This window comes from Balearica regulorum, chromosome 8 (assembly GCF_011004875.1).
Source record: "Balearica regulorum gibbericeps isolate bBalReg1 chromosome 8, bBalReg1.pri, whole genome shotgun sequence".
NCBI lineage: Eukaryota > Metazoa > Chordata > Aves > Gruiformes > Gruidae > Balearica > Balearica regulorum.
Genome location: NC_046191.1, coordinates 31,403,015 through 31,416,821, shown reverse-complemented (window position 1 = coordinate 31,416,821; position 13,807 = coordinate 31,403,015). Strand labels below are relative to the sequence as shown.

The window sequence follows — 13,807 nt, the reverse complement described above, 5'->3', positions numbered from 1 at the left end:
TTGGAATATGATTATCCTATGTCTTAATGGCCTTTTCTATCCCAGTGCTAAGCTGAATAATACATTTTAAAGAATCATTCCCAGACTTTGGGGAAGCAATAAAATTGCAAATAAAGGAGGTCTTAAAATATTTCTGTCGTCTTTCCCTTGGGTGGCAGAATTATTTTTTTTTCCCCTATTTAAACTAACCCTTAGTGTTGCCAGACCAATGTGGAAAGGCTGGGGGCTGTGAAAATTAGGTCTTTGGAGTCTGGGATGGGGACTAGGTGATCTCTTCCTGACTGAATACTGCAAAGCAATTAACTGATCTGTGGCTGCTCAGACCTGGCAGAGGAGAGTTAGCTAGAGAACAGTCTCTCAAAGGTGAGTACTAAATTCTTCATAGTCCTTTCAGCGCTGTGCCTCTTGCGTGGGTGGGCAGGCAGAGACTCAACTGAGCTGCGTTAGGATATCCAAACCCCGGTATGGGGGGAAGGAAGAGACTAATGGAGGGAGGAGAGGGAAGGGAAATTGCACTTGAAGTGTTTTGCAGGCTCTGTGCTAGTGGCACAAGGGAAGGACATGGGAAAACGATGAGGGTTCTTTACTGTGGTGAAGTGATTTCTCCCCGTTGCCCGCTTGTCTGTAGGTGAGGACAGGTTTCGCTGTTGTTCGGTGAGATGGCACGGTGTAGATGTCAGGGAGGTGACCGGGCGGGAGGACCAATATCACACATGGCCACTCCTAAAGGTAAGGGTACGCTCTAAAAAGCAGCAGGCGTGATCGTGCCCAGCAGCTCTTTGCTGTGCAAACCTTGAAGCAAAGCATGATCGATGCCTTTCGAAAGCTGAGTCTCACCTGAGAGCAGGGAACATTCTCTTGAGTGGCATGAGCTTTGTCATTCAGAGATAAAGGCAAATGAGACACCTTATTTGCAGTTTCTGAGGAGGGTTTACTTGTCTCTCCTAATTATGGGCCCCTATTTCACCAGGAAGGGCAGTCAAAGTGGCGGCGGCTGGAAAACCACTGTGGGAAGTCAGTATTTCGGAACAGCCACAGGATGGCATCGTCTCTTCATGCTAATGCAGGAGAAACTTCCCTCTATCCAGCTGGCCTCTGTGGAAAGACCTTTTTTTTGGGTTAAGCAGAGTCCATGCCTCAGCTGCAGAAGCTGGGACTGCTCAGATGATGCAGTTTGTTTGCCTTCAGGAACTGGCTGTTCTGGTTTCAAGGCTCAGGCTGGTTGGGGTAGTCCCATAAAAATGTCACATCCTCTTATTTTGCTTGTTTTGCTGCAATACTCAGCCCTGTGATGGTGACGCTGTAGGGTCAAAACAGAGTCTCAAAACCTCTGCCTTGCCGCAAAATCACTTCAGTTTTATAGCCGGTGAGGTTTGCAGCATGCCCAGGGACAGAATTTGAATCCCAGAAGGATTCTCTCTGCCTTGGCATCGCTGTGGTGATGGGCATTGTCCCGTTGCTGCGTCCCAGGAGCCAGGACCCACCCGGGGCTCAGTTGGGCACCCGACGGGCTGGACTCTGTGAAATGCTGCTGCGGGGGGAGAGCTGGTGGATTCTTCACCCACCTCCCCACCATCCCAGCACTGACCTGGGAGGAGGCAGAAGGCATGCCCAAAGATATGGCACTCCAAATCGTCTAATTTGCAGAGAAAACAGAAAGGTCTTAGTGCACGAGGCACTTGCTTGGAAAGCAGCAGTGTTTCTTCTGGTCGCTGCTCTCGGCTTTGTTGGCTGAATAAACAGAGGAACAGTCAGTGAAGATCCCACTCTCCCCTCCTAGTGAGGCTTCGTGGGCCTGCGGGGACAATCCTTGCATCTCCTCAATCCCTGGACTGCTCAGGGGATGCTCAGCTTCACCTCAACCCCTGCCTGTCTCTAACCTAGGAGCCAGGAACCCCACTTCTCTCTGCAAGAGAAAAAACCCTTCCACAACCTGCCCCCCCCCCCCAGTGCAGAAACACTGCTTTTCTGCTTCCCACTACTTTTTGGCCTTGAGGAGAGGAGCTTGACTGTGCTCATTAACAAGGCGAGGCCATTAAACTTGATTAAACTAAGCTGTTACTTTAAGAAAACATGGAGCTGCACAGCTGGCTGCAGGCAGAGACTGCACAGCCTCTGCCCGCTGAGCTCTCCCTGTGTCTTATCTAGGGCCAGGACACAGATACAAGAAAGATTTCCCCAGGAAAATAAACACGTGACTGAGAGTTAGAGACACAGCATTTGTTTGGAGTTTGAGAGTCATTTATTTTTGGTTTAAAAAAAAAAATATTACCAAAAACTTGTGTGGGTTCCCCCCCCCCCCTCCTGTTGCATGGATTGTTTTGGAAAATAAAAGGTTGAGACTGAAACGCAGCTGGGGGGAGGCAGTGCCGGGGTGGCTGCAGAGCAGGGACCCACACAGCAGCGTTTCTGTACCGTGCTTCTCCTGCTGCCTTGTTGGTGTGGGTGCTGCGGGGGTCACGGCTGCCTGGCTGATGGGTGACGGGTCCTGGCACACCTCAGGCTGTCGCTGCTCTTTGGCTTTTGTTTCAAGAAGCAACTGATTCAGTGCGTGCTTGGCTAAACCAGCAGCCCTCAAGCATGTCAGCCCCCATGCTTTGTGGGGTGCAGAGCCTCGGACCATCCACTGGCTGGCTGGATCAGGGCAGGGCTGGATCCCCATGCCTCCTTGTCCAGCTCAGGGGTGGATTTGCACCATGATTTTGGTGGGTTCTTGAAATTCAGACCCGGCTCTGAATTCCCCAAAGCCTGGATCGGAGATGTGACCTGTGACACAACACAGACGTTTTCTTGACAGTTCTCTGGTTCTTGTAGGAATCTGTTGCCCTTGCCTGAAACGTTACTCGCTAACCCTTCTGGAGAAGGACCTCCTTGCAGGGAGCCATGCAAAGCCCGGCTGCTCCACACCAGGTAGGCTGTACTCTGTTGGTGCTGGCTGCCTCTGTGCCCCTGCTTGTTCAGGTAAGCCTCTGGCCTCCCATAGTGTTTCCCTTTGCTCTGATTTTTTTTTTTTTCCCCCCCGATCCCTCCAGGCAGCACCACCCTTCCTCTGGGGCTTGCAGGTGCGTGGGCAGCTTTCCTGCTCGTGGGAGGAGGCTGCTTTGTCCACCTGGTGAGCGCAGAGGCAGGAGGGCTGGGAAAAATACCTGGATGGGGGGAAGGAAGAAGGAATAATACATGTGCGGTGCCGGTTCTCTGGGGTTCTGGAGGGACTGAGGGTTTGGGACAGAGATCAGAGCTATTCCTGCATGTTTCTCTCTAGGATCAGGTGTGGCAAATCCTGATTTTTTTTTATAGCATTATATGTTGCTTTCCTGTTTTGGAGGAGAAGGGAGTGACTTGTTTCAATGCTAACAAAGCAAGCTGGAAAATAAGGCACATATGGGGTCAATTTAAAGGGCTGTGTGAGGAGGAGCCTGGTCTCCCAGCACAGCTGCACGCTGCCAAACCCCCTGACGCGACGTTAATATCGTCGCCCTGAGTTGGACAAAACAGGCTGTGCTGGGACCGGGTGGCACAAACAACCACTTCTAAGTGGTGGCTTTGTCCCCCCCCGCCGGTGTGTGCCCTGGGAGCTGGGGGAAGGCGGCATCGCCCTTGCCCAGGCTGGAAGCAGTTGTGTCCGGCAGCTCCGTCCAGGCTTGCCCACGTGGGTTTGGCTGCTCGTCCCTCAGATGTCTGGCTCTGGCTGGCAGCTCCGGTCTGCTCCAGCAGCTGAAGAACCGGAAGAAAATGGGAAGACAACATCCAGTGTACAGACACAGGGCAAAAACCAGATGCGATGGGGCTTCTGATCACACGTGCGTGCGTGTCCCCCTTGCTGGCAAAACAGGCTGGGGGGAGACAAAGCCTGGCAGGGTGGAGAGCAGGGGGAAGAGGAGACCCCCAGCTCCTCGGGAGGTAGGCTGGGAACGCAGGCATTGGGGGGGGAGCAGAGGGTCAAAACCAGAGCAGGGGTGAGAGCTGCGTGTGGTCTTGTTAGCTGCTGTGCCTGGCCGAGCCACCGCACATCCGAGGGGGAGATGAGGATGGAGAGGGAAGTGGGGTCTGGCTGTATGGTGCATCCCAGGGTAAGGGATGACTGTGGGCATGAACTGTACTCCTCTCTGCTCCTTCAGCACATCCCAAATCCCAGAGCTGGCTGGCCTGACAGCGGTACGGAAGCCCTCTGCATGGCATACAGAGCTGCCTACGTGGCATCAGCTGGCAGCAGTGTGTGCTTGTGGGTCTGTGCGTGCACAAGGGCTGCAGGGAGAGGGGACGGACGAGTGTGCTGGGAAAGCGTGCCCGCTGCTTCAATACCGCTTCGGTGTGCCTAGCCCCGTGACGGAGGGGCCTTTGGTCCTGCTCGTTAGTAGTCATTCAATAAATAACTCTAATGCCCGTAGCTAAGCCTTTACATAGCCTCGGCTTGCATTTCTGCTCTTGCAGTAGCGTGGTGGGCTCTCTAAAGGCAAATCTGTATAAAACAGACTTTCAAGGAAGATCTTTTTGTAAGTGCTGGTGCAAAAGGGTCACAATTGCAGCCTCCTTTCTCCTCCCTGCCTCCAGCCTGGGTGGCAACACGTCCTCCTGCTTTGCTGCCTTAAGATCGTGTCTTGAGGTCTCTAAGGTTGGGCTGAGGGCATCTGTTTTCAGATGCTCTCAGTTGCCTTTGGTTTGGTGGCCGGGGAGATGGCACATCTTTGAGCTGTGGGGTAGCTCTGCTCTTGGCTTTTTTTTTTTTGTATCTCCAACGTGAGCTGGGTTTGGATGGAGCGTAGACAGTCAAGTTGTGCCATCTCCGCAGCAGGGTAGGCAAACGCAGCATGCCTGTGCTTGCTTCGCATGCCGCCATCTACATCTGCGCAGGGGGAGCGTGCGGGCGGCTCGGTCTTCGAATGCACGTGGTCCCGCACACCTTTGTGCCACGATGCATACGCTTGCACACGAGTGCGGAGGGAGAGCCTTGCACCCCGTTTGCTGCGTGCCAGCCCCGTGCGCGTGCATTGTGCTCATGGCAGGAGGTACGTATGGCGCAGTGGCAGGTCACCTTCGCATGCTCAGCAGGGCAAGGGTTTCTGCCCTTGGGCACACTCTCATGGTGGGGGAGAAGGGGCTTCATAAAGCTGAGCCCGACTGCCTTGCTCTCTGCTGGCCCTTCAACATGCTGGTTAGCCACTGGGCTCAGCCTCTTTTGAAAGTCACCATAAAGTGGCAGCAGCTTTGGCATCTCCTCGCCCCTCATAGTGCACGGCTGAAAGGACTGGTGGCATCTCAGAGGGGAGGGCCTGAACACCCTCCTGTTTGCTAGATGGGCAAGGACGGCCTCTTGTCCAGCAAGAGCAGCTTGGGCTGAGCTGAGATCCACAGGTCCTCTTCATTCTTCTTCTTCTTCTTCTTTTTCTTCTTGTTCCTCTCAGCGTGCAGCTGGCCATTGCTGCTGGTACTCCCTTTCTTCCTGCATTTTCCTCTCCGGCTGCAGAAGCAGCAGTGGCAGCAGATGAAAATGAACACAATGAGGACAACGAAGGGCAAGCCCATCAGCACAGCCAAGCAGACGGTGTTGAAGATGCCTTCCTCATGCTTGGTACGGATGAGCTCCAAGATAGAATTAAAGAAAGAGCTGATCTTCTGCTCCATGTTGGCTCCCAGGCACGCTGCCTGTGTTGCTCCCTCTGCTTGAAGGCACCTTAGGATACGTTCAGCTCCTGTAAGCAGCTGATGGCCTCCACAAGTGTCCTTGGATGGTGCCTGCAGAGACAAGAAACCACACGGATCAGGTGCCTGTTCCCTCAGCAATTTCCTCCATGGAGCTGCCAAGCACAGCCAAAGCCCCAGCAGGGTGAGATGCCTGCTGCCTTGGGGGCCAGGCCATGCTACTGGCCCTGTCACTTTGGGTATCCGCATCTGAGAAACAGCCTCCCAACCTCTCCTGGGGTTTGTTCTTGCTGGGGGGAGTGGGGAAGGAGGGCTTTGCTTGGGCATCCCTACTTGCCTTGGCATCTGGCCGAGCACAAATCCTGCCCTCCTGGACATACATCTCAACCCCTGCTTGGCAGCCGGAGTGTGGAGCCTTTACAGCTCTCTGTGGGCTAATTTCTTAGCAGAGGAGAAATCTCTGCAGGAGGAGCTTTCCTGTCTAAGAGGGGACTTGCCTGGTCCAGGCAAGCAACCACCCCATAGAGTGGTACTGCTGCCATCAGAGCCAGGACTCAACGTGTCGTGGATCTCTTCTTACCCCTGATCCACCCTGGGACGGGGTGTCTGGTTCGGACAGATGGTTTTTCACGGTCTGTGGTCAGGGACGGGCAGCACAGAGGCAAGGTGTGCCTGTCCCGGGCATGGCTGGCAGGTTTGGGGTGGGGGCTGCAGTTAAACCACCTGCATTTCTGATGGGAGCTGTGGTCAGCGGGACTCGGGGGGGGGGGGGGGCAGGGGGTGCACCCCGGTGAGCAGCCTTGCACCCACGGCTGCCTCTGAGCACCCAGGGCTGGCCGCAAGAGATGGCGGCGGGGGAGGACACGGGGGTTGGCTGGGGCCGGAGGAGCCTCTGCCACGCCTCACCTGGGAATTGCTCCAAGGGTTGGGCAGGGCTGAGGAGCATTTCTGTGCCCTGACATAAGGTTTTCCCCTCCCTTGGGGAGGGAGAGGTGCTGCTGAGCGGCAGGGTTCCCGGGGAAGCCCTCCTGCAGGAGCAGGGAGCTGCTGCCTCTGCTCATGGCTCTCCTCCTCTCCTGGAACCAGGCAAAGCTCCCGGGGGTTTTGAGTAGGGCAGGGGGCTTCATGCCATGGGTTTGCGGGTTTGGTTCAACGTGGGGGTCACCGATTATGGGTTATGCAGATGAAGGATCTGGTAGAAGCGATATCAGATTCTAATAACGTATTTCACCCTCGCTCAGTGTTTTACATCTGTGCCTTTGCCAGCCTTTGGGATTCAAGCCCCGCAGCCTCTTGAGGGAATGCCGAATCCCTATGTGCACAGGAGGGGAAACTGAGGCACGGCAAAAGGAAAGGCCAACGCTTCCACGTAACAAAAACTGAACAGCTACAGCCTGAACTCCAAAGATGTCCTGGAGGGGCTGCTCCGCTTCTCCCCCATGCCCACTGACTCGTTGGCTCTCCCTCCGGCAGCTCCTGGGCACCTCTAGGCAGGAACAGGAAGGGGACCCAGGCTGGTTTCGGTTAAAGCCTTCTTGTCTACAGCCCTGCCCTTCCTTGCTTTTGAAGCACGTTTATTGCTGCTGCAGCACCTGCTAAGGGACGCGCTCTTGTACCGAGCGTTTTGGGAGCAGCTGGGCTCCTGTCTCGAGTGAAAGGATGCTCCAGCATCACTGTGCATCCTCCCGCCTCGCTCTGCAATGACACCCTACCTCCTAACGAACAGCAAAGCTGCCTGCCTTGCCCAAAAAAAGAAACTGCGAGTCCCACCCAACCCTAACCATAGCCCTCACGCTGCTGCCGATGCCCCGGGGAGGAAGCGGGGCTGTCTTGCTGAGGCGGGAGCTGGCAGGCAGCCCCTGAAAAAGTGGCTCCCGGGGGAAAAAAAAAAACAAACCCTGCTTTTGGGAACGCTGTCCTGGGACCTAGGAAGCTGTACGGGGTCTTGTTTCACCAGCTGCCCCTGGCTGCTGGCTTTTGTACCCAAATGCCAGGACGCCAAGAGCTGAAGCCTTCAGTGTAGGTGCTGAGCTCTCATTTTGGAACTTCACAAGTGCTCAGATCCTTATTAAAGAGAAGGGGTTTATCCTCCCTGCCCCTCACAGAAACAGACTGACCCCTGTTTGTTGTTTGGATCTGCACAGGAGTGTAGTTAAGCTGGTCCCCATTAGTTGGTGGTTTCTTTTTTGAAGATAACATGTAGGAAATGCAATGAAAATGGATGTATGAATTTCTGTGGGTGCCCTTCTGAAAAATTTTTGTTTGAGATTTACCAAATGAAACGCGGCACCCTGGGAGGTGGTTTGGGCTTTGGCTAAAGGAAAGCTTTTGTAGCTAATGTTTTATTGCTGGATTTTGGTCCAGTCTGCTGTATCTTCCAGTTTCTGCTTGCTAGAAGGGGAATTAAAAAATATATGGTGGGTTTTTTTTGGAGGTAGATAAGCAGGGTGCTGGGGATGCCAGGCACGCGCTCAGGAGGGAGGGATGGTGCTGCAAGAGGCAGAAGAGACTTTTCCACCCCACCTCTGCTGCCGAGCAGCTTCCCAGCCTTGGGAAACGGGCTGCTCCCTGCATTGCCTCATTCCCCTTCCCGGCAGGGAAGGGTGATATCACCGCCATCCCCACCTGAGAAACCACGGGCTCCCACGGAGGGCTCGGGGACTGAAATCCCATCCATCCCCTTCCTACCCCCTGCCCGGAGCCTGCGGCGAGCGTTACAGATCTGCTTTTGCTCGCAGGGGAGATGATAAGCAAGGGCTCTCTGGGTGCCAGTCTCCGCTATCTGCTGCCCGCAGGCGTTACGAGCAAAGGGCCAGGGGGAAGCGGTGAGAGCTGCTGCTTAAAACTGCTCCCTGTCCCAACCTTCAGCCTTGCTGAGCTTTTTTGGGGGTTTTTTTTTTTTTTTTTTGGGACAGCTGTAATAAAGGTTAAACTGCAACACAAATCAACAGAACAGCTTTTCCTCGGCCTGAATCATCTGCATGAAGCAGGTTTGCCATTTATCCATAAATATCCTGACAGCTCATTATCCAGGCAGGAACACTGGATGCCTATGATACACTTTACTCCAAAAAAGTAGTAAAAAACCAAAAAAAACCCCAACAACCGCCTTAATTTCAGACAAAACAGGATGTACAATTTTATTCCTGCGCTGAGCTGCTTTATATTTATTGCCTCTAAACTTCTGGGGAGGGAAGGAGGGCTGGAACTTCCTTTTAAACTTATAATTAATTGTTTGCAGGGGAAAAAAAAAAAGCAGAGCCCTTTGAAATGTTTCCACTTTAAACTGGAGCTGAATGCGTTGCAAAGGCCCTCGCTGCTTGTTCCTGGGAATCGAGGCTGCGCTGGGCAAGCCCGGAGCAGCAGGGATGTGGCCAAGCATCCCTTGCATGGGGAAGGCAGAGGTACCTGCCACCGCCCTGAGCGTGCAGCGCCGAAATCCCGGGGCCACCTTTCAGCACGGCTATGCAGCTGGTTTTCAAACGCCTTTTCTTTTTGGTGCGTGCATTGCCTTTTGTTTTGTAGATGAAGGGATGTCTGTGTGCTAAATAAAGGGGTTCTTCAGCTTAATACGGGAAAAAAAAAAAAAAAGGGAGGAGAAAGTAGAAAAACTGGTGCCTTTTGAGCCGCAGCTCCAAGGGCGGAGGGGTTACCCAAGGCCACCCATCGCCAGCTGAAAGCCTGTGTGCACGGTGAGAAGCTGCATTTAGGAAAAATCCGTGCTGGTGCTCAATTTGGTGTGACAGGAACATCTCCCCTTAGAGAGGGGACGAAAGGGAGAGCTGTGCCGGGGTCCCCCAGGGGTGTGAACCGGGTGCCGAATGCACGTGGGGCTGCAGTTGGGAGGTTGGCTGGTTTTTTGGGTCAAGGTATGGGACCAAAAATTGGGGCCAGGGAGGCACTGGGAGACCGGGCAGCATCTCAGGGCGGGCTGCTAAACACCCTGTTAAATGAACTCTTTGTTTTTGGGCAGCTGGTGCTGGCAGTGAGTCAGGGGAAACCTGACATGGTAACTCAGCTTGGGAAATCCTGCAGCCAGGCATGGACGGCTCCGTCTGCACGGCTGGTCTAAGTTTTACTTGAAGTTGGGCATTCAACATGAGGTTCTTTAATCCACGTTGGCTCTGCAAGAGCCGGTTTTCGAGGGTGGGGAGCATCTGCCACTCCTCTGGAGTTACGGGCGGCCACGGGTGGAAAACAAGCTCCTTTTGAGGGCCAGCTTGGGATGGCATCGCAAACCATCGGCGTGCACGGCTCGCCTGGCTGAGCTGGAGGGGTAAAGGCTGCCAGCCTGAGCGTGGGGAAATCAAACCAGAGGGGTTGCCTTGGCAATGCTGGCTTGCCCACATCCTGTGCGCTGCAGAGCAACCGCAGCGGCTGGGGATGGAGGTAGAGTTTGCAGAAAAGTTGCACTTCACTGGAAACGGTGGGCAAAGGGCTGGAAACTGCTACGCAGGGTCGCCGTGGCAGAGAAGGGGAGAGCTGGAGATGTTTTAGGACCTGATTTTGTGAGGGTTGAGCCTAAAGGGCCTACCTTACCGGGCTCCTTTGTCTGTGTGAAGTTCCCTCCAGCCCAACAAAGCTCAACCCGCTCCTCTCGGCTGACACACAGCCCGGCTCAGGTGGGAGAGGGATGCTCTAAGGTGCTTCTCCCTGCATCCAGGTTGAGAACAAGGGCAGCTCCAGAGAACAACTGACCTACAGCCCCGAGTACTTCTAGGTTATCTGAACTCTCCTGTGCTCAGTGTCCAGCTGCAACCCAGGACTTGCCGAGATGACAAGCGCCTGACCCGCAGTCACCCCATTTCCTTAACGCAGATGAGACCTCACTTCTGGTGAGACCTCACTTCGTGCCATTGATGCTAAGTGGTGCAAAGCAAGAACCACAATGTTAAACTTGACCATTTCCTTCTGTTACTGACTTTATGTCAGCTTTATACCCACTTTCCTCTGGCAGTGATAGCTATGGGTCAGGCTAGGAGAGGCTAACTTCTCCATCAGAGCCTGCGAGCTCTCCGATACAGCCAGCTGAGATCCAGCTACGCACGCACACACGAGTGACATCTATTTTCCCATTTGCACCTGTACACTTAAAGGGAAACTGGATGAAACCTGACACAGGGTGAGCAGTTTCCTTAGCTGGGATTGCACGTTACTGTTTTGGAAATGGTGAATAAGAAGAGTTTTGCCGCTGGTCTGCCAGAACTCGCAGGAGGCTCCAGGGACCTTCCTCAAACATTAAAAAACAAACACTAAAAGCCACCACCCAGCAAACAAAACTAAAGCTTCATCTCATTCCCACCACCATCAAAACCTTCCAGCCAGAAGCCGCACGTAGATGCTTTCATCCCCTAAAGGGAGTGATTTGGAAAACTACTGATATGAATGTTGGATAACAGGGTTAAAGTGAAACTATTTTGCAAGCTGCTGCCTGGAGCCCGCTCCGCCATCGCCGTCTGCACACGCACGGCTGCCATCGGCCCCGGGATCGGTGCAACTCCTGGCCAAAAGACCAGTTTTGCTTTTAGGAAAGCTCTGCTGTCATCCCTGACAGCACCGAGCGCTCCTGCGAGACCGTCCCGAGTCTTCTCCGCGGCAGGGTACGGGCAGCCCCTACCCAGCCCACCCGTGACCCTCCCTGGGGTGGGTCACAGTTATTTTTTTGGTTCTAGAAGGCTCCCGGGGGGCTGCAGATCCACCTGGGCCAACCCTGCGGCTCTCCAGGGGAGAGCTAACAGCAGAATTTGTGGGCGCAGCCTTACCTCGATCTATGGCGACCCGAACCAGCACCCCCGGCCCGGTGCTGGGCAGGCCGCCTGACAGCTGTCCCCTCAGAGCTGGCGGCTCTTCACGGCCAGGCCTCACCGCCCCCGGCCCCGGCCAGCGCCCGCTCCGCACCACGGCCCCACGGCCCCTGCCCAAACCCCAGCCCCAGAGCCAACCCCGCCGGGGCAGGCAGCTGCCTGCACTGCTGCCTGCACTGCTGCCTGCCTCCCGGGGGGGGTGTGGGGGTGGTACAGCAGATGTTGTGGCCTTAAAAAAGAAAAAAAAAAAGGAAAAAAAAACCCCAAAACCTTTGGCTAACAGCAGCCAAGGATAGCACCCAGGGAAGCCCAGCCCGGCTGGGGGATGCCCCGCGGCTACGGGGAGCGGCTCCGCCCGGGGACCCCCCCTGCCTGCCCGGGGACCCCCGCCGGCCCACCTACCTCCGCGGCCCCTCGGCTCGTCCTCCCGCCCGGCCCGGCCCTGCCCGACGGAGGCTCCCGGCGGCCGGAGGAAATGGGCCGCCCCGTCCCGCCTGCCGCTGCCTCCGCCCCCGGCCCGGCCCCGCCGCCCTCCCTGCCCCACCTGGGGCTCCCCGCCGCGCCCCGGGCCCCTCCGGGGGGGGGGGGGTCCCCGCAACCCCAAAGCCGTGTGGGGACGGGGACGGGGAGGGGGAGAAAGGGGGGGGGGACGGCCCCCCCGGTGCTTGGCCGGCCGCGGGCGCTCGGGCAGGGCCGGCGAGGTTGGAGTTGTTTAGTCTGGGAAGAGGCGTCGGGGGGAGGTACAAAACCAGGCCTGAAACGTGCCCAAAGTCGCAGGGAAGAGGGAGAGAAAGTGTTTTCCCTCGCAGGGAGGGAGGCACGGGATTCGGCGTGGCAAGGATTTCCCCAGAAACTTCTTTTGGGGGGGCTGCGGCGGGGATTTGCAGGGGCGGCGATGCTGCTCCTGTGGTTGGGAGGCTTTGAAGGACGGGGCAGACCTCCAGCTCCTGAAACGCAGCGCCAGGACCGTCACCCTGCACCCTGGCACCGCTGTGCCACCCCGGTGCCCACGCTCTGTCCCTGGAAAGGGGACGCTGCAGCCGAGCGGGAGGTGACCCCCCCACGGGAGGGGATGTCCCGGGGGCTGCTCCCTGCCACTCGCAGCACCCGGCAGCGTTATGGGTGCTGTACACCCCTGGAGATAATAAATGATGCTTTGACCCAAGGAAGGCACTCCAGGTCATGCAGGGGTTTGATATTTTCAAATTTTGATTTCAGTTCGATTTGGATTGCCATGCCCAATTTTCACTTGCTGCTTTCTCTCCATCTTATTTCTTTTTCCTCCCCGTCTGAGGGATATCCGGGAATCGCCGGATCCCAGTTGCTTTCCCATCGGGGTAGAGCCGTCTCCGTGCAGCGTTGCAATGTTGACAGCCGGGCAAGCTGCGACTAGAAGAATGTTTTGCTGGAATTTTTCTGGCCAGCTTGAATCCTTTCGGATTGCAAAACTCCTGCGCTCGCCTTCCCCCGTGCTCCGGGGCCAGTGGCTTTGCTTTTCTGCTTCGGCCTTGGTGCTAACTCGTTGGGCTGGAGAGAAGAGGGGCAGAAAGAGGGCTGGGGGGGAGCTGCCTGCCTGCCTCGACTGCCTCCGCTGCCCTCCCTCCTGCTGCCTTCCTCCTAGCGCTGGGGCCGGAGGGGTGAGACACCCCAAGAAAGGCACGTTGCCGGCTACAGCATGTGCCAAGGGCCTCCTGGGAGCCTTTGGCGAGGTGTTCGTGTGCTACGGAAGTACCAAACCCTTTTTTACCTAAAGATTTGCTGCTTGTTAGTGCCAGGAAATTTTTCCTTGGCTTTATGCTACGGGATGGAGATCCCTGGCCTTTGCACCGCGTTCATGGCTCCCCCCATCCCGGCTCCCCCCACTCGCTGAGCTGCAGCGGTCCCCTCGTTTGCGGGTACCAAATCCCCCTCATCACCCTACAAAAACGCCCTTCCCAGGGCACGCAGGAGCCGCCTGGGTGCTAGCAGTCACCCAGGGAGACACTCACCCACCAGCACAGCATCACCTTCAAAACCATCCTTAATAGGATTGCCTGGAAATATTTATTATCAGAGGTCCCTAAGGGCGAGCGTGGCCAGAGGTGTTGGACTCGGGGGCACCTGGCCGAAAGCCCTGCCCGGCGGCGGCAGCGACGCGGCGGCTGGGAGGTTTTCTTTGTTCCCTGGGCAAACAGCCTCGCTGGGGCTCGGCGCTTTCTTGTCGCTAATTTAATTTGGCAGAGGCCTCGCCGAGGGAGGAGCTGCCCATCTGGGTAATTTCCCCGGCTTTTCGGGGGCCCCTCTGAGCACGGTGCTTTGGCACCCGCTTGGTTTCAGGCAGGAACGTCGTGACAAAGTGGTGGAGCTGGTGGGCACCGATAGCG

The 13,807-nt window shown here is 55.9% G+C and overlaps 1 protein-coding gene across 2 annotated transcripts; it reads right to left on the bottom strand.

Annotated features, from left to right (window-relative positions):
• Window positions 1-2,293: 2,293 nt before the first annotated feature.
• KIAA0040 (KIAA0040 ortholog) lies at window positions 2,294-11,938 on the bottom strand. Of its 2 annotated transcripts, none has more exons than XM_075760462.1 (2): window positions 11,847-11,938; window positions 2,294-5,733 (listed from the first exon to the last, which is right to left on the bottom strand). In XM_075760462.1, the coding sequence occupies exon 2, from the start codon at window positions 5,620-5,622 to the stop codon at window positions 5,290-5,292; it is 333 nt and encodes a 110-aa protein (XP_075616577.1). In that variant the 5' UTR covers window positions 5,623-5,733; window positions 11,847-11,938; the 3' UTR covers window positions 2,294-5,289. The 2 variants fall into 2 exon arrangements, with proteins under 2 accessions (XP_075616577.1, XP_075616578.1); XM_075760463.1 differs by lacking the exon at window positions 11,847-11,938 and adding an exon at window positions 11,403-11,422 and having other exon boundaries at window positions 5,056-5,733.
• Between the last annotated feature and the right edge of the window lie 1,869 nt (window positions 11,939-13,807).

Bases quoted from the DNA above. Each gene is read 5' to 3' on its own strand.
- KIAA0040 (XM_075760462.1), bottom strand. From the start codon at position 5,622: ATGGAGCAGAAGATCAGCTCTTTCTTTAATTCTATCTTGGAGCTCATC.